Source organism: Carettochelys insculpta, chromosome 31, assembly GCF_033958435.1.
Source record: "Carettochelys insculpta isolate YL-2023 chromosome 31, ASM3395843v1, whole genome shotgun sequence".
NCBI classification, from domain to species: Eukaryota; Metazoa; Chordata; order Testudines; family Carettochelyidae; genus Carettochelys; species Carettochelys insculpta.
Genome location: NC_134167.1, coordinates 12,412,513 through 12,440,094, shown reverse-complemented (window position 1 = coordinate 12,440,094; position 27,582 = coordinate 12,412,513). Strand labels below are relative to the sequence as shown.

General features: G+C 53.4%; 1 protein-coding gene across 1 annotated transcript in view; it reads right to left on the bottom strand.

The window, feature by feature from the left end:
- KCNIP3 (potassium voltage-gated channel interacting protein 3) overlaps positions 1 to 26,839 on the bottom strand; it is a 77,238-nt gene extending 50,399 nt beyond the window's left edge. The window contains exons 1-2 of the mRNA XM_074981629.1: positions 26,792 to 26,839; positions 16,933 to 17,098 (exon numbers count right to left, since the gene is read on the bottom strand). Of these exons, the coding sequence (XP_074837730.1) occupies positions 16,933 to 17,098; positions 26,792 to 26,797 (172 nt within the window). The 5' untranslated portion in view covers positions 26,798 to 26,839. The remainder of the gene's footprint in view (positions 1 to 16,932; positions 17,099 to 26,791) is intronic.
- Positions 26,840 to 27,582: the final 743 nt, after the last annotated feature.

Genomic DNA, 27,582 nt, shown 5'->3' with positions numbered 1-27,582 from the left:
ACGCAGCAGATGAGTTTGAGAGGGGAAGTTTCAGGAAACAGCAGAGGCAACTCAAGGGGAAAGACAGTAACTTGGGAGCTGGAATTTATCCACAACATAAGGGGTGAATAAATGCAAAGAACAGCCAGCCTGGTACTAGGGGATCTCTCACGCCCAGCAAGGAAGAGCTCCGTTTCACATCTGCCCAGCAGATGGCGAGATACCACCATGCAAGATCAGCGCTGAAATCAGATCACGCATACCCTGGTCCCCTATGGCAACACCCCACCGGTAGCGGAGGGGTAGCTGTGTTAGTCTGGATCTGTAACAGCAACGAAGGGTCCTGTGGCACCTTATAGACTAACAGAAAAGTTCTGAGCATGAGCTTTCGTGAGCGCAGACCGGTCTGCGCTCATGAAAGCTCATGCTCAAAACTTTTCTGTTAGTCTATAAGGTGCCACAGGACCCTTCGTTGCTACCCCACCGGTAGGGCTCTTTGCATCTGCTCTGCTGAACTAGGGAGAAGTGGGGGCTACTGGGCAGTGGGAACAGACACCACCAGCTAAACCTGCCCAGCCTGCTCCCTCTGCAGTGACTCTAGCATCAAGCTGGTGATGGGCAGTGCACTGACTTGGGAGGGATCATCTGAAAGGCTGCCCTTTGAGCCGGAAGCGCAGTGGTAGTCCCACAGGGTCTGGCCACACTGCGCACTAAGTCCAGGTTCGGACTCAGTTTTGAACCTCAGCGGCATCTTCCAGCCACACACATCTGTCCGACTTGGGCCAGTGAGCACCCACCAGGACCTCGCTAGGGAGGTGGGTCAAAGCCACTGAGACTTGAGTCTGTTTGCAGCGTGGACAGAGTTCAAAATGCAGCCCTGAGTCCAGCAACTCTGAGGCGAGGTTTACAATGCTGTGTAGAGGCTGAAGCAGGGTTTGGAAACACCAGCTCCACTAGCCTGGCCCCCTAAGACCCAGGCTTAGCAAAGTCGAAGGGTCACCACCACAGATCCCAGCCCAGAGCTCCTGCACAGGGCACTTGGTGCTCCAAGCACCAGCAGCTGTTGCCCCATTTGCTGTTTGTTCCCAGCCTGTGAAAACAGCCCAGTCCAGCCTCCTTGCCCATTATGGGTAGGTCTACACAGCAAAGCGATTTCAAAATAATAGCCGCTATTTCACAAAAACTTTGCTAACATCTACACAATACTTACACGTGTCTGCACGATGGCTTATTTCGAAATTGGTGCACCCAGAATCATAGAATCGTAGAATCCCAGGGCTGGAAGGGACCTGAGGAGGCCATCTAGTCCAGCCCCCTGCCCAAAGCAGGACCAGCCCTAAACTCAGTCATCCCAGCCAGGGCCTTGTCAAGCCAGGACTTAAAAACCTCTAGAGATGGAGATTCTACCACCTCCCTCAGTAACGCATTCCAGTGTGCCACCGCCCCCCTCGGGAAATAGATTTTCCTAATATCCAGACTACACCTCTACCTTTGTAAGTTCAGACCATTGCTCCTTGTTCTGCCATCTGTCACCACTGAGAACAGCCTCTCTCCATCCTCTTTGGAGCTCCCCATCAGGAAGTTGAAGGCTGCTATTAAATCACCCCTCAGTCTTCTCTTCTGCAAACTAAATAAGCCCAAATCTCCCAGCCTCTCCTCACAGGCCATGTGCTCCAGCCCCTTCATCATTTTCATTGCCCGCTGCTGGACTCTCTCCAATGCATCCACATCCTTTCTACACTGGGGGGCCCAGAACTGGATGCAATACTCCAGATGCAGCCTCACCAGTGCCGAATAAAGGGGAATAATAACTTTTCTAGCTCTGCTGGAAATGCTCCTCCTAATGCACCCCAATATGCTATTACCCTTCTTGGCTACAAGGGCACACTGTTGACTCATATCCAGCCTCTCATCCACTATAATCCCCAGGTCCTTTTCTGCTGCACTGCTACTTAGCCAATTGGTCCCCAGCCTGTAACAATGCTTGGGATTCTTGCGTCCCAAGTGCAGGACTCTGCACCTCTCCTTGCGTCTCTTTGAATGAGGAACAGTGCCTATTTAGAAACAGGTATTCTGAAATAGGGGCTGCGTACACAGGGAATAGAGCCACTTTCGAGACAAGCCATAGGGCAACCAATGGCTCTATTTCAAAACAGGCTCTCTTGTGTGTGGCCACACTATTTCACAACAAAGTTTGCTTCATCTGGGGTTTCCCAGTAGTGTAGTTGCATTATTCTGGTATAGTTTATTTGGGAATAACAACTCCAGAATAAGCTATTCCGGAATAACTTTGCTGGGTAGACACACCCTATTGGACCCTAATTCCCTAGGGCTGCCATAATCTCACTTGTCCCCCAGCCTCAGGTCTCTGGTCCCCGTTACGGCTGCCCTGTCTCCTGCTGACCCGATTCCTTCTGTTCTGCACGGAGTTAGCTACAGAAGTGACGCTGGAGGAAGGGAAAAGCTTTCCTTCTTCCCTTGCATTTTTCTGCTCCACCAGCCAGTTCTGCAGGGCTCCAACACTGGCAGTGAAGACAGGTCACAAGGCTGGCCTCAGAGCATCCCTCCCAGGAACCATGAATTGCTTCCTACCCCCTGCAGCCATTTCCAGTGCAGGTCCTTCAGCTGGGATCTGCCTTTCATGGCTGCAGTGTCCCCCATCAGTCCTATGTGCATTGCCAGGACAGGAAGCGAAGGGAGTCTGAACCCAAGCCATCAGTTACGGGTGGTGGAAATAAGCTGAAACGTTGCCTGTGGGAAACCGAGGCACAGAGATGAAGCAGGGGGCGACTTGATCAAAGTGAGTCAGTGGCAGAGTCAAGAATAGATCCCATGAGTCCCAACTCTCAGTAGTGATCCAGGAGTTCTCTAAAGCAAACGCTCTGCCTGAGCTGAACGCTACAGTACACCCAGGAACACAGGACCATCAGGGCACTACTAGAGCAGGTCACAGCTCCGTGCCCTGGCGTTCTATTGTTTATAGTCCAGCAGCGCCGAACCAGCTGACCCACTGCGCTAGGTGCAGTACGTACACGTAGCTGGAGTGTCTGCAGAGACGAACTTTGCAATCTAGAGATAGGACAGGCCAAGGAAAGGAGGGGAAATTGAGGCACAGAGAAGGGCAGTGATTCCGGCCTCAGGGCACATGGGAGGCCAGTGTGTGAGCCAGAAATAAAACTCACGTCTCCCGAGCAGCCATCCAGCAGACAATGCTGTAACCACTAGCTACTGCTTCCTCCTTGCAGTCAGTTGGGGTGGGAGGAGGAGTTATTCTCTCACCCAGCCTAAAGGCTCCATGCCTGTGTTTGTGCAGGTGTTCGTACGACCCCTCTCCCCCGCCTCCAACACACACACACACACACACACACACACACAGAGCAGAGCTGCAGCTTGCTGCACCTTCAGCTTCAAATCAACTATAGATGAGTCACCCCAGTTGATGACTCAACAATCACTGCCCCTTCACTGCACACCGGAGCCTGGAGCTGGTCTGGAGCTTTTTGCTGTAGGCCAAGGGCACTGAACCCAGCAGCTCTGCAGTAGTTTGTTCTTCCCCTGGAATGCCCTGCCCAAGGCTGGGAGAGGTCTTAGAACAGCAGCTGACAGAGCTCTGGGGAGGCCAGGACAGAAACAGAGGCTGGCTCGCAAAAGCCAGACAAAGACAACGAGCACAACGCAGCCCCCCGCCAAATCCCAAGTGCATGTCCTTCCTTTGGGCCTCTGCTGAGCCCTCGCTGTTTGCAATCAGTAGAACAATCTCAGGGCAGGGTCACTTCCATTTTACAGATGGGGAAACTGAGGCACAGAGCTGGAAAGAGACGGGTCACCCAACGAGACGCTACAGAACTCAGGCCTCCTGAGGCTCAGTCAAGTCAGCGTTCAATCCACAAAGCCGCACTTAATACTAGCCCAGGGGGTCAGCAACCCCGGCACAGGTGCCGATTTTCATCCACATGCGAGGCGGGAGCTCAGTCCCACTGTGCATCTGTGAGCTGGCTCAAACCCTGTGGACTGATAAAAGACCAGTTCATGCTACCAGCTGCCACCGAAACGGTAAAGCTCTGCGCCTGCCTGTATTTATTAACGAAGTTGTTGTAAGTAGGATTATTAGTGAGTTTGAAAAGGATCACCAGTACTCAGACCATAAGTAGCGCTCAAAAGGTCAAATAAGGTATCAGGACAATGAAGCAGTAACATTGCATCTGGTTTTAATAACTGAAAATATATTTATGGCCTGCCCATCGTTGCTAGTTGCTACACTGCTGTGTCGATAGCAGAAGAAAATGAGAGGAAAGTGGAAGCTAGCACAACGTTAGTCAACCTTGCTGTGTTGCCAGACTACTACTGCTCTAAGGAGATGCAGAAATTAAATTATGGTTCAGTATTTTCCATTACTGTTACCATCAGAAAATGGTTATTTATTGTAAAACTTTGAATTGTTTTTCCAAACACTTGTAGCACACCTGTGAGCTGTTCACAGAACACCAGTGTTCCACAAAACGTAGTTTAAGGACCACTGGACAAGTATCTATGTGCAGGTCTGCCATCTACTGGATGGAATGAGAACTGCTCATCTTTGTATCTTAGACCCTACACTGCTAATGGGGAGTCTCCATTACTTCCAGCCCTAGGGGCCTGTGCTTTAGGAGCAGGTCAGAGATCTACCGCTGTGGTCACCTTGAAACTGTGAACAGCCCTGCCATGCAGCCACATCATAAACATGACGTCTTAGCCACTGAAATCTGCAAGTCATTTAATGGTCTATGCTTAGGAAGCAGATCTGGAGCAGGCAGATCACACAAACAAGAATCAAAGACTTCTTGCTTAAGGCAGTAAACAAAGGCTATATTTAGGATTTGGGGCAGGACTTTGTTTTCAATCAGCTCCCGGGAAACGTGGGGCTGTCACCACAACAGTCGCTGCAAAAGATAAAGGAAGAATCAGATCTGCAAAGGGACTCTCTGAAGCTCATCAGTTTGATTTCTGCCTCACATGCAATGCCCAGAGGCCAGAGGCAGCCTCGCAACTGTCGGTGAATCCATGTGGAATATAAGTTTTCAGATGGACTCAATTAAACTGGAAAAGTTACTTGTGCTATAAAACACGAAACTAGAGAGAGCTAAGTAGATAGTAGCTCTGGTTCTCCTCTGCAGTTTCTGGAGACACAGAGGTTAATGGGTCTGAAATGTTATTTTATCCACAGCATATACTGCTTCTCAAACAGGATAGGCTTTCTGACGCAACTGCGGTGAGGCTCCAGCAATGGAAATTAAGTCCCAAATTAGGCTCCCTTCTATTCTATGTCTGGGTCTTTTGATCATTCACTGTAGGTGTGTCTCTTTCCTTTCCCCTCGCCCCATAAACTCCTTCAGGATTGTTTCCATGTGTTTAAAAATAATTTAGTGTTTGCAAAAGGACTTGCACTGATTGCTCCACAAACAAACAGCAGCACCGTGATCGGCCCCTACTGGCTTGACCCTGAAAGACCATGTGTCACTCCATCTCGTTCTCAGTTTCTCTGCTGAAACTGGCCATGTAAGGATCTCTGGTTGTCAGCTGAGATCTAACACAGATCATAGAACACGACAACTGGAAGGGACCAGAGGTCACAGAGTCCAGCCCCCTGCCTTCACAGCAGGGCCAGCCAGGGTCTAGACCATCCCTGATCAGTGTCTGTCTAACTTGCTCTTAAATATCACCGGTGATGGAGACACCACAACCTCCCCAGGCAATTTATTCCAGTGTTTAACTACCTTGATGGTTACGAAGTTTTTCCTAATTCCACCCTAAACCTCTTGCTGCAATGTAAGCCCATTGCTCCTTGTCCTGTCCTCAGAGGCCAAGGGGAACAATTTTTCTCCTTCCTCCTCGTAACCCTTTTTTAGGTACTTGTAAATTGCTAACATATTCCCTCTCAGTCTCCTCTTTTCTAAACTAAACAAGCCCCGTTCTTTCAGTCCTCCCCCACAGCTCATGTGCTCTAGACCTTTCGTCATTCTTGTTGCTCTTCTCTGGACCTCCTTCAGTTTATCCATATCTTTCTTGAAATGTGCTGCCCACAACTGGGCACAATACTCCCAACTGAGTCCTAATCAGCACACAGTAGAGCAGAAAAATGACTCTGGATGATGGTTGATCCTTCCGCTAGGGGAGGGAACTGGACTTGATGACCTCCTGAGGTCTCTTCCAGTTTTATTGTTCTGTGATTCTCTGGCAGTGAATGGACTGTCTCTCTCTCCCTCTCACACTCCCACTCCCTCACTTCAATACACAAATGCTAATTCATACATTAACCATGATAGATTAAATAACAAGGTTTTCAATCTAAGGATGTGCATCATTATATTATATCTATTAAGAGCACATAGTGTTTCTAATTTGGGAAGGAAAGAACGGCCTAAAATACATCACAAATAAAATATTTAATGCCTGGAATGCACTGACAAATACTTGTCTAGGATTTCTCTAAACAGAGACATTTCATTAGGGTATTAGAGCAATTTATTTAGGTCTTGCTTTCCATCATGCACCACTGAATTGCAGCCACCTCTGGGGTGGGGCACAGCAGCTCTTGGATGGGATGGAACAGTGTACATCCTCAGATTTTTCAGGAAGACTGAAAAACCTTTGACAAACCTACATAGAGAGTTTAGGAAAGCAGGAAACGACTAACGCCCATGTTGGAACTTGACCGAGACATCACTGTTAACAACTCTTCTCTCTTGAGAAGTGCCATGGGTGAGTTAGGACCACAAATGAGCAAGATTTCATATTTCACCTAGAAGATAGCAGTTTGGGTACAATAGCGTCTCATAGCAATACATGGGCAGCAGCTGGCAGAAAACACACCACCGACGGACTGATCAAGGAGCAGATTGGGTTATGTAAGTTGCAAATGTGTGGCAAGAACAGATTTCCATCCCTGATTTAACAGCACCTGAGTCGGGTGTTGTGTGCTTTCTAGTTTAGAGCTTCCAGTACAGAGGGACGTTAGCCAAACCTTGTGTCAGATGATCAGTGCCTCTCTTACCCAAGTCCCTGAAAAACGTGTTACAAGCAGAAAGAACCTAATTCCGCTGCTTTTACCTGGAGTTGCAATTACTACTGAGCAGCCCCTCTGGTTTAGCAGGTCAGAACTGATTAGCCCCTGTAAGGGTTGCAGAATCAGACCCTAAATAGTTCACCTTTACAGCATCCCTATAAGGTATGCGGGTCATGTTTGCCCCTTGTTTTTCCCCCCCCATCCTTCCAAATCACTGATATATAGCTGCTCCCAGAGTGGAGCACAGCAGCTGCTTACCAGCATCTAGCAACACTATCTGACCATTTGAGGCTGAAAGTACAGCAAAATCCAGTTTACTCTTCAGAGGGAATTTAGATCATTTTCCTTGGTGGAACTGGGCCCCGAATCAGTGTCAGGTGCTTACAGAAACAAATATCAGAGGGGTAGCCGTGTTAGTCTGTATCCTCGAAAACAAGGAGAGGTCCTGTGGCATCTTATAAACGCTCAGATTTATTGGAGCGTAAGCTTTCATGGGCAAAGACCCACTTCATCAGATGCAGCTGATGAGGGGGTCTTGACCCATGAAAGCTCATGCTCCAATAAGTCTGTTAGTCTATAAGGTGCCACCGGACTTCTCGCTGTGTTTACAAAATCAAGGGTTTTAGTGGCCACAAAAGCCGAGGAGCTTGGCTTTACACTGCATCCACAGGGAGGCTCTTTGTTGGCTCTCTATTGTACTTGTCAATAGAACATGCATCCCTCGTGCCCCATTCATACATTTATCCTTCAGGAACACCCTGCTAATTAGGAACGTATGACTATTCCCCTTTCACTGATGGGAAAACCGAAGCACTGAGTGATTGACATGGCTATGGCAGCAGTCTTGGGACACAGCTGAAACTGAACTACCCCAGGCCTGTGACTTAGCCGAAAAACTACCCTTCTGCTCTACCACTATTCCCCCAGGAGTGGTGAGAAAGGCTCCAGGTGAATGGGAATACCGACACGGCTCCCAGGTGATTTTCTTTGCAGTTGATAGAGTTCTTCTCTGCCCTCGTGGGTGGGCGCGCCTCTTCCTCCAGCCACAGCCCTGCCCCCAATCTTCCCATCACCACCACCCAACAAAGTTTAGCCTCCCTGCCGTGAACCGTCCTTGGGAATCCTCCCATGACCGAGGCATGCAGCTCAAACAGAGGCCAAGCACATTGGGGATCCACCCAGGGACAGCCAGGCCTGAACGCCGGACCTTCTATAGTTTGAGCTAAAAGCTCCCTGGTGGGGCTGTAACAGACTCTTGGGATCAGGCACAAAAGGAAGCTCGTAACACACCCACACCGGAGGTTACTTTCCCTTCTTGCAAATTTAACAGCCACTCTAGGAAGCCCCAGACACACCCGTGTGAGACTGAAGCTGCCCCAAACTCCCTAGTCACCATGTTTGGAGAAATCATTGTGGGACTACAGCCAGCGCCCTTCTAAATCAAGGGCTGTCCGGATCCTTTGCAGTGATAGGAGCATTCCCTGGGGGTCGGGTTGCCCTGTGAAGGGTGACTGATGGATTCCATGTGTCCCAAGGAGGAGAGACCCTGCTCTACCCAAAAGAGCTCTGCCTGATTCAGTCAGATGATCATCTCTGGAGCCAGGCGACTGTCCGTGCCCAATTCCAATTCATTAACAGGAGCGCTGGGGCTGGCGTTTAACCAGAGCATCAGCCTCCTTCAGCAGAGAACAGCCAGTAATTGACTCAGCCAGGCAGCCTATGGCTGAAGCCTCCTTGACCTCACAATACACCCGAATGAGAGAGAGCTGAGGGAGCAAGTTTGGTAAGACAGGAATCTCTATTTCCGAGCAGGTACAGGCTGAACCTCTCTCATCCAGCACCCTCAGGACCTGATGCGTGCAGGACAAGAGAATTTGCCAGTTCACGGGAGGTCAATATTGTCTAGCAGCATTACCAGCCCTGCCGCTGCTCACTGGGCTCTGAGAAGATATTTAGGGGTAAATCAGAGCTAAATAAGAGCACAGAACACTGACAGCCAGGACGGATGGCTGTAAACAAACTTTATGGGACCATGGGAAACTTGGCCACAGCCATAACAAGAGGACATCTGGCTAACTAAAATCCTGCAGGACGCTGGAGGTTGCCAGATGAGAGAGGTTCAACCTATACTCTTGTCCAAGGGGGTTCTTAGTAGTGCTCCCTGAAATCTGAGTGCTTGGGTGTCCATGCAGGAGAGATTCAGGGGCTGCCCAGCTGATGAGCAGAGCACCCACAGCCAGCAGCGTGTGCTTCTATTGGCGGTGCACATGCCTGGGTGCACATAATAATATTTACCCCACACATGGGTGGAAAAAAATTAAAGGGACTATTGGAGAGACGACAGAATCTATCCCAGATCCCCCAGCCTCGTAGAAAACCAATTCCAATGAGCCTGATCCTTGGGCAGGCTCTTCTTGCCATCTTGGGAGACCCATTCCCCAGCGGTCCCATCCCACCTAAGCCGGCACATGAAACCCAGCAGTTGCTTTCTCTTGGCTACTTGTCTAATGCCAGTGAGCTGGGTCTGCAACCTGAGTTCCTGCTTCCGTGTCTGTCCGTCTTACACGGCAGCTCCCAACAGCAGTGGTACTTCCCTGAAGGACGGAGCCTCAGGCCGCTCTGAGAGGCGTCCTTGCTGCTGGGAATCTCGGGTGCAGAGAGTTTCCTTAACTGGGGAAAGAACTTCCCACCTAGTAGCCCCTTAGCTAAGAGACAAGCTCCCTCTGGATCTCAGTGAGAATCCATCCAGCGGAGACAGAGCAGCGAAGGGAGCGTGGGCAGGCTTAGCTGTTTAGCAGGTATCTGCGCCTTACATCTCTCTGTTCTCCAAGACAAGAATCCTGCTCCTGGGACTGCTCCTGTCCCTTTCTCACCATGCCAGTTACATTCCCAGCTCCACCCCTTTCTCCTTGTGGAGGGCTCTATCTTTCCCCCCCAGCCCTGCAACAAACACCATGAAACTGCTGAACACGGCCTCTTCACCTCACCCCATGCATTGTGCAAACATTAACTAACCCTGCCCACCCCCGGGGAAGGAAGTCTTTTGCCACCATTTTACAGACGGGGAAACTGAGGCAAAGCAAGGGGAAGCCGCTGGGCCCAGTAGGTCAGAGGCAGGATTTGAACTCCATAGTCCCTGCCTCCCAGCCCCATGCAAGTCCCTCATCCCCCACTGCTTGGGTTACGACAGCCACCAGAACCTCTCTGCAGACGATCCGCCTGCAGTGATCACTCCCTTCAGATACTTCGCTGCTGCGCATCTTACCTCGGGCCAGGTTCCCGGAGAGGAAGCGGAAGAAGCAGCTGATCAAACTGCTCAAATGTTTCTTGCAGCTGTAGTCCCGGATCTCCAGGCGTGCCTCCAGGAAGCGCACCGGGGCGCCTGCTACTTTGGGCTCTTTCGGGGGCATCCTGCTTCACTCCAGCAGGCCTCAGCGCCGCTCTGAGCCCCTTCCTCCTCCTGGGCCAAGTTGCCTGGGTTTCCGAAGGTAAATGCTTTGTTTCTGCAGCTGTCAGCTGCACTGACCTTCTCTCCCACTTCACCTGCTCTGACTCCTCCTCCGCCTCTCCCCTCCTGCTCCTTGCTGGAATGTCTTGCAAAGTTGTATTTTCTCTAGCTGAGTGCAGGGCTTTTCTGGGAATATGGGAACTTGTCCAGGCCCCTCTGGCAAACACCCAGCAATGCCAGAGGGGCACAACTTCTCCTTCTGCTCCTCCGGAATTCAGGAGTCCCAAAGCTCCCCATGCTTTGAGGGTCACCTGCTTTGAGGGTCACCTCCCCTCCCTGCCACACTGGTGTTTGTCCTCCCTTGTCCAGGGATTTTGGGAAATTTAAGGCAGCGCTGTCCTGTGCTGGTTCAGCCTATTCTGTCCTAAAGCTGTGCTAAGCCCCTGAAATTCAGATCACCTTCCACCAAGGAGCTGCACACCACGAGAACTCCAGCTCAACCCGCCATCCCCTGGGAGCAAGGGAGAAAGCTTGCCTGGCACATTAACCTTCGCCAGGCTGCAGGGTTTGTGATTCTCTTTGTCTCAACAGCCCCAGAGTCCCCACCATGCCTTGCGGAAAGGACTTCTTGCAGAGCCTTGTCAACGCACAAACAATTGGAGGGAAAAAATTACAATTTTGGCTTAAAAAACTTGCTTCAGTGCTCATTTCACTCCTGATTCTCTGCTCATCAGCTGTCCCAGCCACCTTTAGTCCTTTGACAGGATCAGAGGCACACGCTTCCAATCCAAAGCCACAGCTCTTGACCTCTGAGTGACAGGACCCTTCCCTTCCTTTGATGCTTTTCCTTTGATGCTCATAATTATCTCAGGATAATTAACATCCGCCTACCTCTCACCCCCTTCCTTCTATCCTATTTGATTTGTCAGTTTTTATTGCAATTTCTTTTTCCTTTTTGGTCCTCTGTCCTTATAAACTATTGGAAATGAAATTGATCTGAAGAAGTGGGCATGTCCCACAGAAGCTCATCACCCAGTAAATCATTTTGTTGTTCTTTAAAGTGGTACATTTCTGCTGCTTGCTCTTGTAGGACCCTCTGTAGTCACTCTCCTGGCATGAGGGCTTACCGCCCATGGAAACGGCCAGCAGAGAGGCAGGAGTCACAGCTGTGCAGGTCTGGCTTTCTCTCCAGTGTGAGTCAGCCAGCCTGCCCAGACACTACCTTGCAAATCCCTACTCCTCCACTGAACCGAGTATTCCTTGTTCCCATGGAATCAGGATGGTCATCTCTTCACCAGGTGGTTTATTCTTCCCTCAAAGCAGAATCTTCTGTCCTAAAAGATCCTGGCCTAACAGGTGTTAGGGAATGCAAGCGAAGTTGCAGTCGGGTCTGGACAACACCCATCAATGTCAGAGGGGCACAGTCTTTCCTGATTGTCTCAAGGGGGGGCATCCTCCCCATTTTATGGGTAGAGAAACTGAGGCAGGGAGCAGTGCGGGGAGAGACGTGCGAAGGGTTGCACCGGAAGTCAGACACAAGGCTGGGAGTGGAACCCTGGTGTGCTGGGCCCTAAGTTCTCCAGTGCAAGGCTAGAGGGTGCATGAGCAAGAGCTTGTGGTTCATGTGTTCCAGGAAACTGTTGTGACCTCAGTGGGGTTTTTTAAGCAAACCAGGGGGCAGGAGAGGTCAGACCCCATCTCTGGCGCCATTTCCTCTCCCCATATTTTGCCTGCTTCAAATCTCCCCTTACCTTCACCTCCCCTCATGCAGGCAATGACTTACTTTTCCTGGTGTTTGCGCCACCCTCACTCTGCCCCAAGGTCCCGCCCCTACTCCGCCTCATCACTCAATGCCCCGCCCTCCAACTCAGTGGGTATCAAGGGCTCCCATCGCCCCCCACAGGATTGGGCCCTTCTCCACTGGAAGCTAGGAGGGGCGAGGTGCTCCCCAGTCCGGGAGAGGATGAGTTCCTTCCCCCTCCCACCTGGTGTCAGGCTCCCTCTGCCGCTCGGCCTTCCTGACCTTCACCGGGCAAAGCCGACTCCCAGCATGGAAGCGCAGCGCCTGCCGCGCAGATTATTAATAACTGTGCTTATTGCTGGGCAATTCCTGCCTCTGTCTGCGTAATTGGACCTCCCAGCACCTGCAGAAGGGCTGAGGCATCAGTTCCTGAGCCGTGCCGAGCCTGGGACAGGCCCCCGCGCTGCGCTGAGCCACACAGGATGGGACTGTGACTGCAACTGCCCCTTTGCTCTTTCGGTCAAGCTTTTAGCTCTGGAGGTGCCCAGTTGGTTCAATCCTCCGTTGGCCAAGAGGTCAGGCAGAGATGGCCTCCCCTGTTCACTGCCGTGGGCAAAGCTCTGAGCCAACCTCCTTCACTGCAACCCGCTCCCTGAGCGCCTCCCCTGGACACACCCGGCGCCTAAGTTACCTGTACGCTGTGTGGCCGCGCAGGTGCCTGTTTAGCGCCTTGCTGGTGCTCAAGGACCCCGCCCCACCCCTGAGCCCAGCCTAGCTCACCCTCCAACCTGCCGTGGCCAGGGAGAAACAGACTGAGCCACACTGGCCCAAACCGAACCAGGGCTGGGAGGGGGCAGAGGTGCCTTTCTCCTGCCCCCCATCCCAGCCTGCGAGGCGACAGCTGGGGGAGTCCCCTCCCCTTGCGGGTAGCCTGGAGCCAGTGGTGATGCTAGCCACCGAGGGCCCCGGGGCAAGGTGCGGGAGGGACCCGGTTTCACACCCCGGAAGGGGCAGGGCCTAGGGCATTCAGCCCTCAGCACAGCCTGGCCACACCCATCCTCACCACTGCGTTGCTGTGGCAATTCAAAGGGGTCCCGGGTCCAACTGCCTCCTTCGCCCCTGCTGCTGAGGGGCCTGCTTGGAACAGCCTCCATCCCTGCAAGCCCCCCAGCAGAGCCTCAGCCTGCAGCCTGCACCTGCAGCTGAAACCTGCTCCCCACCCCCTGTCCCACCCCTGAGCCCCTCAGCCAGAGTCATCACATTCCCGCACCCCAATTACCTAACCCCGGCCTTGGCCCTCTCCCACACTCAGAACCTCTGGGTCCCACCCCGCTGTGGGAATTCTGTCACATGGAGGTGAGGAATCGCACATCCCTTCCACACCGGTGCACAGAAGGAAATCCACACCACTCGGGGTGGGAGAAATTAGAGGGAACGCTGCCCAGGACCTGGTGGTGGCAGAGAGAGCAGTTGAGATACAGTTCATTTCTGCCTGCAGCCTCTGGAGTAATTCCAGTCTGAGCAGAACTTGGAGGAAAAACTTCCACTCTTGGCTTTCCAGTCGCCAGTGCTGGGAACTCTACCACAACCAGTGTTCCCTGTAAGCTGAGTGTTTGGGCAGCCGCGCAGGAGAGACTGAGGTGCCGTCCCGCTGATTATCAGAGCCAAGCAGAAACCACAGCCACCGACAGGAGGCAGGAGGTGTTTCTTTCACTGGTGCACAGCCGCACATACTGCAGGGCATGTAACAAAATTTATTCGACCTATGGATGGGAAAAACTAGAGGGACCTCCACTCACAACCCTTAGGAGGTTGCTGCTCTGGTTAATTACTCTCATTAAAAGTGTACACTTTATTTCACCTCTGAACTCATCTAGCTTCTACTCCAGCTACTAGATGCCGTTTAGTTAGCAGGGATCAGCTCCCGGCCCCTGCAGACAATTCTTTGTATCTCAGTAGCTGAGATCAGGGCCCCATTGTGCAGGGTGCTGTACATATTCGTGGCCCTGAAGACACCCACTGCCGCAAAGGGCTCACACGCAGACAGATGCTGGGAGGTGAAACTGAGCCACGGAGGAGCCATGTAGGCCTGCGGCAGAGCTGGGAACAGAGCCCAGTCTGGTGCTCTGTGTGCCAGAGGCCACTGCCTCCCACCGAACAGACACTGCACGAACAGGGCAGAGGAAACATGCATTTCTTTTGAACAGGGGCTCAGTTCACTTGCTGTTAAGCTGCCTGTGTGTACAATTATTTGCTGATAAGCTCGCTTGAAGACGGGTAATTTTACCAGGCGTTTTGCATTCAGCCTACGCATCAATGGCCACCCCATCTTGTGGGGAGCTGTGCCAGAAGAAAATCGTGGTGCTGTTAGGTTATGGAGTGGGATGACCAAGGACAGGGTCTGAATCTATTCAGCTACTGTCCGATTCCAGTCTAGCAAAGCAGCACACGTCTGTCACCCTCAGCCCCCTAGAACCACACACCCGCTTCGGAGGCCACTCCAGCACCTCCCGGTAACATCCGGCAGATGGATGACACGACGGCCGGCTGCACACGTGTTCTGGGCCCCCTGCTGCTGAGCCACAAACAGCAGATCTGGGGGGATTCTGCTGCCTTTGGCAAACCAGTAACCCTCTCTCCCTGCCCCAGCTGGGGGTGAGCCACAGAGATGCCCACTGACCATTTTGTCCTCCCTCTCCCCCCACTCTCTGCACACACATGCATGAAGCCTATCGCCTGCTTGCAGAGCAGCAGCAGCAGGAATTAATCTCTCTATGTGGCAGAACACTCAGGCGGCCGGCAGATGGAAACAGTGCTTCATTGAGCACTAAGATGTCCCCAGCCAGCTCTACTGCCAAGCTGTCGCTTCCCCCTCTGGAGAAGAGAAAGCCTGGCTCTGCTGGAATCAGGAAGCCAGTTCTCCAGGGCAGGTGAGTGGGTAGATGCAGGTCTGCAGCCAGTGGGAGACAGACGAGTTAGCCTGAGGATGTATCCCACCCACCCACCACACCATTCATAGAATCACAGAACACTAGAGCTGGAAGGGACCTCGAGAGGCCATCGAGTCCAGTCCCTGCCCTCACGACAGGACCAAGCACCATCTAGACCATCCTTCATAGATGTCTGTCTCACCTGCTCTTAAATCTCTCCAGTGATGGAGACTCCACAACCTCCCCAGGCAATTTATTCCAGTGTTTGACCACCCTGACAGTTGGGAAGTTTTCCCTAATGTCCAACCTAAACCTCCCTTGCTGCAGTTTAAGCCCATTGCTCCCTGTCCGATCCTCAGAGGCCCAGGAGAACAATTTTTCTCCCTCCTCCTTGTAACCCTCTTTGAGGAGCTTGAAAACCGCTATCATGTCCCCTCTCAGTCTTCTCTTTTCTAAACTAAACAAGCCCAGTTCTTTCAGCCTTCCCTCGCAGCTCATGTTCTCTAGACCTTTCGTCATTCTCGTTGCTCGTCTCTGGACTGTCTCCAATTTCTCCAACATCTTTCTCGAAATTCAGACTCTAGGGCAATCTCTCCCCTTCCCGGCCCCTTTGCCTACAATTACTCTGACACTCAAAATTAATTACAGATCCTGACTCTTTCTCAGTCAGGCAGCTCCTTTTTGGTTTGACCCTGGAATAGCGACAGATCCCTCACTGATCAGAGGGAACTGCCCACATGAGTCTACTCCTGCTGCTCCAGACATGCACCTGTGCCTGTTGAGGCAACACCAAAGGCCCTTTGGAATCAGGGTTACAGCAGACACGTGTCACTACCCAAACAAATGCACAGGCCAGAGGACAACCAGAAAGGGGTACAAGCTCCTGGGCAGACTTCGCTTATGGGCCAGCCTCAAAGCTGCTTCCATTGGCAAGGGTGAAGCTGGAGACAATTCACCTTCCGACCCCACAGAACAGCTCACAGGGACCACGCTGTGTGGCTGGCAATTTACCCCACAGCCACACGCCTCCAACTGATAGGAGGTCACAGGGGTGGGCTAGGTGATCTACCGAGGCCAAGCTGGGTGGGGGAAAAGGGGATTTCCCACCCAGCTGGCACTGGGACCTTCCTCTGGGGGCCACCATGTCCACAAAGAGCACCGCGTCCCGTGATTCCGCGGGCCCGAGCCCTGGAAAGAAACCCCGGCAGCACGTTCCAGACAAGAATCTGGCAAACTGAGTCATGGTGACCCAGACGGAAAGTGTAGGGTGGCACTAGAGCAGGCTCAGGGAGGCAAAGGAGTCCTGGGATGGAGGGTCTGCAGTGTTCCTATGGCTTTATCATGCTGCCCCTCAGCGGCCAGTCTGAGGTGCAGAACAGCGGCTGGGATGCTGCACAGAGCTCCACTTGGAGGAGTTTAAGCCAGACTGTTCCGGGTCTCAGCAGCTGCACCCACTCAGGCGTGGGATTAATCCCCTGAGCGATGCACTAGGGAGCAGCCCCAGGGATTGCATGGGATTATGACCGGCTAGAGCAGGGCACAGCTAACGGACAGACCCAGGTCAGGAGCGGGGTCCTGGCTAGTCGGATAGGGATGGGCACGTGTGTGCTGCCAGGCAGACTGAAACCCATTCCCTGCCCTCCCCTGCTCGGGTCGGCTGGCCCCAGGTGGAAATTTACAAGCTTGGGAAGGTCTCCATGCAGCTGGTCCGGCTCCAGAACCTGACACCGAATGGAGACAGCCCAAGTCCAAGCCCAGCCCCTGTTTCCAGCCCAGTCTCCCGGCTTGTTACCTGATCCCTGGGGCACGGCGCTGGAGAGGATCTGCTTCACCAGACAGCACTTCAGCAGCGCCTTGCGCGTGAGCCGTGGCTTCTGCCACTTCACGTGGGCCTTCTTCCCGGGGGCCATCTGACCCGGGTCGCCCAGCAGGCTGCCGTCCGTCTCCTTGTTCTCGTCCTGCGGAAGAACACAGCCCAGGTGCCTCCGGTCAGCATCCAGCGACAGGGAAGTCTCACAGCCACCTGGTTTCCCCCCACCACTGGCAATTACTACTGACCGAGCCCCACCCAGATGGACATGGCAAGCCAGGCACTGGCCTGATAACTGTCCTGCATTGATACCTGCATGGTACGCAAGCCCAGAGCTCTGGTCACATCCGTAACTGGGAGGCGGGTGTTTGACCCTGGGGTTCAGACCAGCGTTTCCTGTAAGCTGAGCACTTGGGCAGCCACCCAGGAGAGATTCTGGTGCTGCCCAGCTGATTAGTGAGCACCAACTGCTGGCCAGCATTTGTGTCTATGGGTGGTGCACATCTGCACATGCCTCATTGCAGATAAAATTTATTCCACCCCAGATGGAAAAATTTAAAGGTACCCACTGGTTCAGAGCCATTTCTAGTCACAGCTGTTCATACACGGGCTGCATCTTCATGCCGGACAGCCATCCTCTCTCGTGCCAAGAGGACCTAACCATCCCTCCCCTGAGCTAATCCACACTAGAGCAGAGGGAGAGAGCGCTGCAGGGCTACTGCATCATCAGCCTGGCGCCCCGCCACACCCACTCAACCGATGCAAAGGGACCATGATGTAGCGCCAAGACCCGTCCACAGACTAGCCCATTTCCGTACGCCACCCCGAAACACAAGAGGCAGGAGAGCAGAGGCACCGAATGAGCCGGCAAGGCTGGGCTGGGGGTGGAGCTGCCCTCCAGCCAGCCTGCACCCCATCAAACCTTACATGGGCCCCCAAAGCCAGGGAACCACTCACAGCAGAGCAGAGGAGACAGCACTCATGCCCCAGCACCAGCAGGCAAACATTTCGTCAGATGCACCATCACTGCCCAGGAAAGTGCGTTGTCCCACTCATGCTGTCCCCAGCCCATCCCTGCCCTGTGCCGGGCTCTGCACAGGGTGCTAACTCCCTGAGGAAGCCCCCATCCTCCATTCATCCCAGTGCAGCAGGGCCACGAGTCTGTCTCCAAGTCCCACCTGCCCCCTGCTCGGTTTCCAAGGCGACTGGTGTAGCAGTGGCAACACAGATTTGTTTTTACATCCTGCCGCTTTAAATCTGCACTTCTTGATCCTAGCCTGCCTGCAGGGAGAGTATAGCAGAGATGCCGCTGCAGCAAACAGAAGTGAAGACATAATGGTGGTTTCCCAAGGACCAGGCTCCCTCCTCTTTCCTGAGAACGGGGTGGCCTGGTGTTGTGAGCGCTGGCCTGCCAACGAGGCGCACCAGGGTCCAATCCTGACACAGGCTCAGTTCAGTCCTAGTCTTGGTGCCTCAGTTTCCCTTATGTGAAGCAAGAATGATTGTTACAGCTCTGTCACTTTTGCCATCCATGCACGGAATGAATTCTGTTACATGCACTGAGGTGGGGGCGAATGTGCACCATCCAGAGAAACAAACCTAGCCGTGGGTGCTCTGCTAATCAGGTGGGGGGCATTTCAGTCTCTCCTGAGCATCATCACAACCGCACAGCTAACAGGGAACACTGGTTACAACCCTATCTCCCAAATGCCACAATGATGGGCACTTTAAAAAGCTCAGGCTCGCATGACTCCCTGCTCAGTACCTAGATGGCTGTTTCTAAATGCCCAGGAGCACCACAGGAAAGATAACAGAGAGCTGCTTCCGTGCTGAATAATTGATGTTTTTATTCTATCTCCATTGAATAGAGAAGCGACCTCAATCAGTCAGTCCGTCTGCCAGCCCCAGCCTTGCTTTTCATCGCAGGCAAGGCAACCCGACAATGCTTTGGTGCAGGGGGTGCGCCTGCAAGTGATAATGGCATATCAGTCACACCTGCCATCTGGCGCGCTCGGAGCCCTCAGCAAAGCATTGATTAGCCAGCCAATGGCCCAGTGCAGAGGAAGACAAACAGGTATGGTCATATCTGTTTAATGGCAGGGGAAACTGAGGCATGGAGCTCAAGGCCAATAGTTTCCAAAGCATTTACTGTTCTAGGGAGCCAACTTGATACACTCCAGCCATGGGGCCAAAAGAGAAGCAGGCCAAAAGCCGACAGAAGCTTTTAGGAAAGTAACTTGCCAATGACTTCCCAACACATCAGCTGGGAACGCCTGATTTCCTGCTCGGAGCCACGAGATTTCCCCCTCCCCCTCTGGAAATATTGACCACCCCCTGGTATCCAAAATTCACTCTGGTCCCTAATGATGACTCTCTCTCACATCAGGCCATTGAATTACTTGGGGCTTCGCACTGGGCACTGAGAACCTCGGGTCTTGCCTTGTGTTTGCAGAGTCTCAACGTAGGCCAAAGAGTGGCCTTCCTACACCTCAGTGGGCCGCAGCAAATCACAGCCCAGTGGGGTTCCACCTGCAGCCCCACGGACACCCCTCCCCCTCACGCACTAGGACAGCGGAGCCCCTTGTTCCCCTGCTTCTCCCCCCACCTTTTCAGAGCACCACAAAACACCTGATTTACACGCCATCCGCTCTCCTGCCCTCCAGCCCAGAGCCGGAAGGCCATGAACAGCGGAGCCTTGCTGGGGGTCATGAATTCCACCCCTCTCCTCTGCCCCGGGGTGGCTCCGCAAAGAGCTGCAGGGAGGGGAAACGGATGACATTTCATGGCGTGCTGGGATAGTTCTTACGGCACATGGGTTGAAAACCACTGCTCTGGAGAACTAATCGCACCGGGCTATGGGTGTTGCCGGATGAGAGAGGTTCAACCGGTACTAGCCTGAGTAGTTTTGTGCGATCAGCCCAGAGACCAGGGGAGATGCTGAGCTGATGTTGGAGCAGCAGCTGCTTCCCTCTGAGCATGTGCCACTTATCCCCAGCCTTTGCCACCAGACTGGCTCACTCCTGGAGCGGAGAACACAGGCACTGGCCAAGTTCAGAACATCAGGCGACCCGAGCGGGGTGATCCAGCCACCTCCCGCTCAACTGCAGCTCAGACTCTGGCTCCAGCTCTTGTCACGCTGCTCCCAGACAAGCTGCCGTGCTGCACAGAATGTGCCGCTTGGATCAGCGCGTGCTTGCTGCAGTGAGGTGCAACGCATGATTCAACACACCAGCGGGGCTCTGCCTTACTGAAGCGCTTGGAAGAGTTCGGAGCCAGCTAAACCCTGCAGACAGATGGCTGCAGAGCTACATTTTTTAAACCATGTTAATACCACAAACTCGACAAGCCGGATTTATTTTTAAATTGATGATTTTGTTTTTAAACTATGGATTTTTCCAGCTAAGCAAAGTTGGGCTGTGGCTTGCCAAGAATCAACCAGCGTGTGGAACGGTCGTCTGCTGGAAAGGCAGAGCCAGGGAGCTAGTGGGATTCACCCCACGGGCTATAGTGGGATTCACCCCACGGGCTACTGCCAAAGAGCTATTGTGGCATCCCTGGCTTGGAGAAGAGATCAGATCTAGTGAAGCCAAGAGGTGTATCATAGCCTGGCACAAGAGCTGAGATATGTCCCAGGACAGAGGGTAACATGCTAACAGCATGTGGAAGAGGGGAACTGGGACTCAAGACCTGTGTTCCCTGTAAGCTGAGCACTTGGGCGGCTGCCCAGGAGAGATTCAGGTGCCACCCAGCTGATTTGCAGAGCACCCACAGCCGGCAGCCTGTGTTTCTGTTGGTGGTGCATGTCCACACATGCCTGGGTGCACAGAACAAAATTTATTCTGCCCATGGATGGAAAACATTAGTGGAAAGCTGCTCAAGACTCCTAAGTGTCTCCTCCATGACTGCCATGGATTCAAGTCCAGCGAGCCCACGATGTGGCAGAGGCAGGAGCCAAAAGGAAGTCACTTATCTGGGTCCATGAGCACCTCCCCAGCTTTCTGAACATCGAGCTATTTTCTAGGCAGCCCACGCTTCACACATCACACCAATACACCATCTGCACTGGAGAACTGAGGAAGAGAGAGTAGCTCTGGTTTCTCCGAGTTAGACGTCGACACCTTGTCACAGCTGAGGAATTGTCACTCCTGTCAGATGGGCCTTCCCTTCCCACCCCCCCAAGCAGTCAAGACGGGGGTGTGAGTCTTGGGCTGGCAAGTGGAAGGGGGAATTTGTGCACACAGGGGAGGACGGAAAAGCTAAAGGCTTTCCTTCAGGAGGTTCCCATCAACCAGATAGAAGCAGGAGGGATGTGGCTCAGAGCATAAGGCAACACTGGGGTGAGAACAGCTGCAGGGCTAGAAGACAGAAAGTTTGGTTGCAGTCAGTTCCAGCCATGGATGGAATACATTTTATCACATGCACCAAGGTAAATGGTGACGTGCATCCCCACTAGAAACACAGGCTGCTGGCTGCGAGTGTGTGGATCCTCTGCTAATCAGCTGGGTGGCACCTGAATCTCTCCTGGGCAGTCACCCAAGTGCTCAGCTTACAGGGAATGCTGGTTCCAGCCCTGGGTGGACTTCAGAGGAACCCTCCTGGATCCAGTGTGAACCGGTGCTCCTCCATCTAGCGATTGCACCTCAGATTTCTGGGGGGACCTACTTCATAGCCTGATCGGTGGTTGCCCTGGCCCCTAAACAGCGAGGTCCCTTTAGCCCAGTGGGCAGATGCCCTAGAGGGAATGAACAGAACATGGAACCAGCCAGTGATCCCCCCCGGCCGTGCATTCCTTGCTTCTGGCCTGCAGGGCCATTGAGGTGCCCAAACCAGCAGGGTTCCTGCCCACACCTTGTGGTGTTTTAAGCAGGCTGAGAAGCAGCAGGAGGAGGCCCAACACGTTCGGCCAGCTCCGTGCCATGCCCGGTGCCGGCATCTGTCCCTCCGTGTGATGAGCTCCTCCTCAAGGCCCATCAATAATGCACAGTAGTTCCCCTTTTGTCGTCAGCTTTACCAGCTTGTTCATTATTAATAGGCATGGGCTGATTCCACCTGACAGGTGCACCTGTTCCTGGGATCCTGGGCCCAGCCGCACACTGCCCAGGTGAGAACCAAACAGAGGAGAGATGTGGCTCTTTGGAGACACATCTCAGGAGCTTCCAGCACCAACACTCACTTTCTAGGCTACTGCTGAGTGTCACGAGCCTGCTGTTCTTATGCAGAGAGGTGCTGATTCAGGCATATGTTGCACCCATGCCCAAGTATCCGAGTGCATCATTCAGGCCCTGTTTGAACAGAACAGATCTGGGCTTCAGAGAATTTGGCTCAAGAAGTCCAGGATTCCCTCTGCTCACCACTGAAATGCAGCCACCTCTGGGGTGGCATTTAGCAGCTCTTGAGCAAGACTTGGTCCCAGTGAACTTACAGAATTCATCACCTTTCAGGGGACCCTGAAACAAATGATTGTTTCTCACCGGATGTCAGAGGGAGGGAGCTTACGGGTTTCAGTCCTGGGGTTTTTTTAGGGGGGAGGTAGAGGGGGCGTTATTTGGGCCTGAAACAAACCAATTCCAGCATGTTTGATGAAAGAAAACAGGCCTTTTGCATGGGAGAGCCTTCCCTGTGCCTCAGTTTCCCTTTCAGCACAAGGCAGGATCATGGTACTGACCCCCTCACAGAGGCAAAAGTTTGTAGAGAGCTGAGCAGGGCAGGGCTGTGATGCAGCATTCATTGTTTGGAACTTAAACCCCAGATGATGAACTGGAGTCATTCAAAGGGTGAGAGATTGGCAACAGCTGGGCAGGGCCCACAGTCATAGAATTGCAGAATTCCAGGGCTGGAAGAGACCTCAGGAGGTCATCATGTCCAACCCACTGCTCAAAGCAGGAACAATCCCCACTAAATCATCCCAGCCAGGACTTAGTAAAGCTGGGACTTAAAAACCTCTAGGGATGGAGATTCCACCACCTCCCTAGGCAACCCTTTCCAGTGGCAGAGTCTCTAACAGAACCTAAGTCCCCAACCTCTGCTCTCCTGTCCTAACTACCACAGAAACTTGCTTCTGAGCCAGAAACAGAACCCAGGAGTTCTGTCTCCCAGCCCGTACTGTGCTCTCTAAGCAACATGGTCTCCCAGATGGACGGCTGACGTCTCCTCCCCAGTTTACCACCTGAGCTGCCTTAAGCCTGCCTTCTTTCAACTTTCTTCCTGCCCTGATGGGACTCTGCCCCCAGGACTGGTCCTGCTTCTCAGATGCCCATGGAAAATGCTAAATGGGAAGTCACTGCTGTCCACCCTGGAACGCAGCTCTGCTCTGAAAAGTGACTGTGAAAATGGCATCCTTCAAATTTGCTAACAGCTTGAAATCAAACAGGCTGAGTAGAGGACTCTTGGTTGCTAGCTTTCTTCGACCAACCTGGGATCGACAAGCGAAGACCTTTGCAGATGGTCTCTGGCACCATCCTCCCTTGGAGAGGGACGGCAGTGAGCTCTGACGCTGGTTCTTCACTTGGAAGTTTAGTTAACAGTTCTCCCAAATGCTGCTGCAGGCTGTCTGCTAACCCTAGTTGAAGCAGGGCAAGCATGTAGATAGTTAGGGATTACCCCTCAGCCACAGCATCCTTAAAACATCTCCTAAACCAATGGTTCTCACCCACACAGAGGCCTTCCAGAAGACCATCAACTCGTCTAGATATTTGCCTAGTTTAACTGGCAACAGCAAAAGCACTAACAAAGTCAGTGCAAACTAAAATTTCACACAATGCCTGGTTTATACGGCTCCGGAGACACAAACTGACACGTAAGTATGCCCTCAGGAGCCAACCATGGCAAAGATGAGAAAGTCAGCTATTCTTCCAGGGCCAGTGCAGCCGTGACACTTCTACATTTCAGGTCTGGTTTTGTAAGCAAGTGCTTTTTAGCAAAGTCTATGCCACACATGGGTGGGACGCACACAGCGAGAACCAGGTGAAGTAATTTAATCATGTATCGCAGCCAGGAAGAAGTAATGTTGTAGTCAGTTTTAGTAACAGAAAACATAGACTTTGAATTATTTCTCCAAACGCTCGTGGCACACCTTCAGGGTGGAACATACTTTCAGAGACACCACCATAGGCACCTACCTATCCCCATACATATCTATCTAGCCAGTCATTCCCATATGTATCTATCCATCCCAATACACAACTATCTAACCGCCTACGTAACTATCCATCTCTGCAGAGCTCCATGCATGTCATCTACCTACCTACCTATCCATCATCTACCCCATACACACCTATCTAACCCCATACACGCCCCATTCATCTTTAAGCAGGATGAAACTCAAGACAAATCAGACTCCTAAAGGAGTTCAGTAGTCTCAGAAGTCTGAAAGCCACTGCTGTAAACCTCTAGAGCCAGCAGCTCTGACAGATACACACAGGGCCAGAGACTGCCGGAATCCCAAGGTGTTATTTCTGTAGCATGGGTTTTACCAGGCAAGACTTAAAGTGCAGGTTACCAGCAGCCAGTGAATTCCCTCCTCAACAGTTATCATCACCTGGGTGAAGCGGTGCAAGAGGAACAGAAGTGGTTCTGAAGGAAGCCGGGGTTCTGAGGCTGACAAACCGGAGAGAGGGTGGGGGATAAGAAATGGGATGTTGGAGTAAAAGGAGAAAAAAAGATGGTGGGGGGGAGAAAAGGAACGGTGGTGGTGGGGAAACAGGAGTTAAAGGAGAGAAAATAATTGAAGGTGAAAGATATGGTGGAGTCAGACATTAAGGGGCAACATTCCTTCTGTTTTTTCCATCCATGAGTGGAATAAATTTTGTTATGTGCACCAAGGCATGTGCATAAGTACACCACCAGTAGAACACACGCTGCTGGCTGTGGGTGCCCTGCCAATCAGCCGGGCGGCATTAGAATCTCTGCTGGGCGACTGCCCAAGCACTCAGCTTACAGGGAATGACTACGGGGTAGGGGTGAGATTAGAACTTGGCAGGGAGCGTGGAAGAAGAGGTATCCAGGAGTGGGGGATAAGCTGGAGGAAGATCAGCACCAGGAGAGAGGGGAGCCCCCATTCTGCAGTGGTAGCCCAGTTACCACCCCACAAGGCTGCCCTCTATCTAGACGCAGGAGGAGAGCTGGGGGCTGTCATTGCAGCACTTGGCAAATACAGCAGGGACCCAGCGAAGCGAGGCAAGGCTGATCACGCGCACACCACCCCAGGCAGAACTCCCAGCGCCGGAGCCACTTCCCTCCCGTCTGGGGAACAAGCCTACTAGGCAAGAAAGAGACAGAACTTCCCAGCCAGCTGTGCAAGGCAGCAGATGGCACAAACAGAACCAAGACCCTTCACTAAGCAGGAAGGCTGGAAAAACACCTACGTGCCACCTTTTCACACAGCAGCATGAGGGTCAGGGGACCTGCAGGCCTTAAAGTTACTGGAATTTTGACAGGAGTTAAGGACTTGGAAGGCTCGACAACCTGATTTACAGGGTGAAGGCTCACGCCTTTCTGTTGGTCATGGATCTATGCCCCAAACACAGCCTCTTCCTATTTCACAGGGGCTGCCCTGCATTTTAATGCTAACGCTTTAAAAACATATATTCTCTCCCTGGCAGGCTCATCTGCAAACCATGGGCAGCTCAGAAAACAACACCTGTTGTCTGCAGCGTATCCTCTGCTACAGTGGTACCTGATCAGCTATACGGCTGCCGGCGTAGCTGGGACGCAGGAGCTTTCAGCACCTTAATAAGGCACGAGCGAGACCAGTCTGCACTAGCCATTAAGCTGCACTCCCCCTCCTCCCATAAGCCACTAGCCATCCATTGTCCAGTACAGCCTGATCCCATTAGGCCACTGGTTCCAACCTAGCCCAGTTCAGCTGGGACTGCCAGGCGTTTGATGGCTGCTCAATGACCTACTTAAAATAATGTGGAAGGGACGAGACAACAACCTTCCTCCGGTGTTTTCAAAAATAATTTCGCTTTCCCTTCAAAAATGTGCAGTTTGTTTTTTGTGGGGGGAGGGCTAGATTAAACACCTGTGGGACTCCCTGCCTAGACAGATGTGCATGGGGATACGAAGGTGTCTGCAGGGCTGGATAGAGAGACACGGGAATGCCAGGGTAGACAGGTGTGTATGGGGACAGGCCGGTGCCTGGCGGGATGGACAGACACACATGGGGATCAATGTTCCCCCTAATACATTATCTCAGAAGCGCTTATGGTTTGCAGGTCTCGGCAACACTCAGGTGTGGGCTCCCGCCCATCCCACTGGAGCTGGGCTGGGGAACAGGATTGAAGGGGGACCCCCCCAAAAGCCCCGCAAACTTTGGGGGTCCCTCAGTGGAAAAGATTTTGGCCAGCGTGGAAATGCTGATTTGGGTGAAAAGCCATTTCCCCCCTGCCCCCCACCCCCGTTTGTTTTGTGACCAGTTTAGGGCAGGCTGCGAGGGTGGGGTCCCCCTCCCCTCCCCGAGAGGGGCCGAGGGGGGAGGCTGCCCCTGGGGGGGCAGGGCAGCTGGAAGGAGTGTGGGGCAGATGTGGGGACGGGAGAAAGGGGCTGGGACCGGAGATTGCAGGGGGCCTGGGGAGCTGCATGGGGGGTCGGGGAAAGGGGGTCTCAGAGCCGGGGGAGGGGAGCGCGGAGCTGAGGGGGGCGAGGGAAAGGAGGGGGCTGATGCAGGGCAGGTTGGAAACCCCCCGGATCCTGTCCCCGCCTGCCCCCTAGGAGCCCAGTGCTCCCCCCACACCTCGCCCCCCGCAGCTCTCTGCGGGCAGCCCCCCAGGCAGCGCCCCTCCCGGGGTCTCAGCAGCACCCCGCGCGCACAGCCCCCCCAGCAGCCCGGCGGCCCCGCTACCTGCATGGCTGCAGCTGCTGCAGGGAACCGGCCCACGGACCACCGCGCCCAGCCGCCTCCAGCCCCACGGGCAGCGGGACCCCGCCCCGCCGGCTCCAGCCAGACCTTTAACCCGCTCGGCCCCGGCGCCGGCAGCCCCTCCGCAGAGCCCGGGGCTGGGGCAGGAGCCCCGAGCACGTGCCTGGGGCAGGGTGGGGGGAAGGGGGCGCTGGGTACGGGGCAGGTGCGCATGGGGCGCGGGGGACGCAGCCCTGCCGGGGGTCGAGCGCCCCAGCGGAGATCAGTCAAACGGGGAGCGGTCTCCAAAAGAGGTCGGGGGTCCTCGCCTCCAGCCGCAAGCAGCAGCTTCAGCACAGAAGCGTCTGGAAACCCCCGGGGGGTTGCGCCTCTGCAATGGAGCGGAAAGTGTGTCTGTGGGGGTAGGTGGGCGTGGGGGTGCGGGTAGGTGGGTGGGTGGCGCTAGGGACGGATAGAAGCGTGTGGGAATGGGTGGGTAGGCGGGTGTGTATGGAGACAGGTCGGTGCCTATAGGGAGGGACAGACATGGGTGGGGACCAATGTTCCCCTGCCTTTTCCATCCAGGGAGGAATGAATTTTGTCACGTGCACCAAGGCAGGTGCAAAAGTGCACCACGAGTACAGCCAGATGCTGCCTGCTGTGGATGGCTGGGGCCCCTCTGCTAATCAGCTAGGCAGCACCCGAATCTCTCCTGAGTGGCCGCCCACCCGCAGCTTACGGGGAGCCACGGTGGGTGGAGGCGGATACGTGCGATGTGGCTGGGCCAGAAAGCT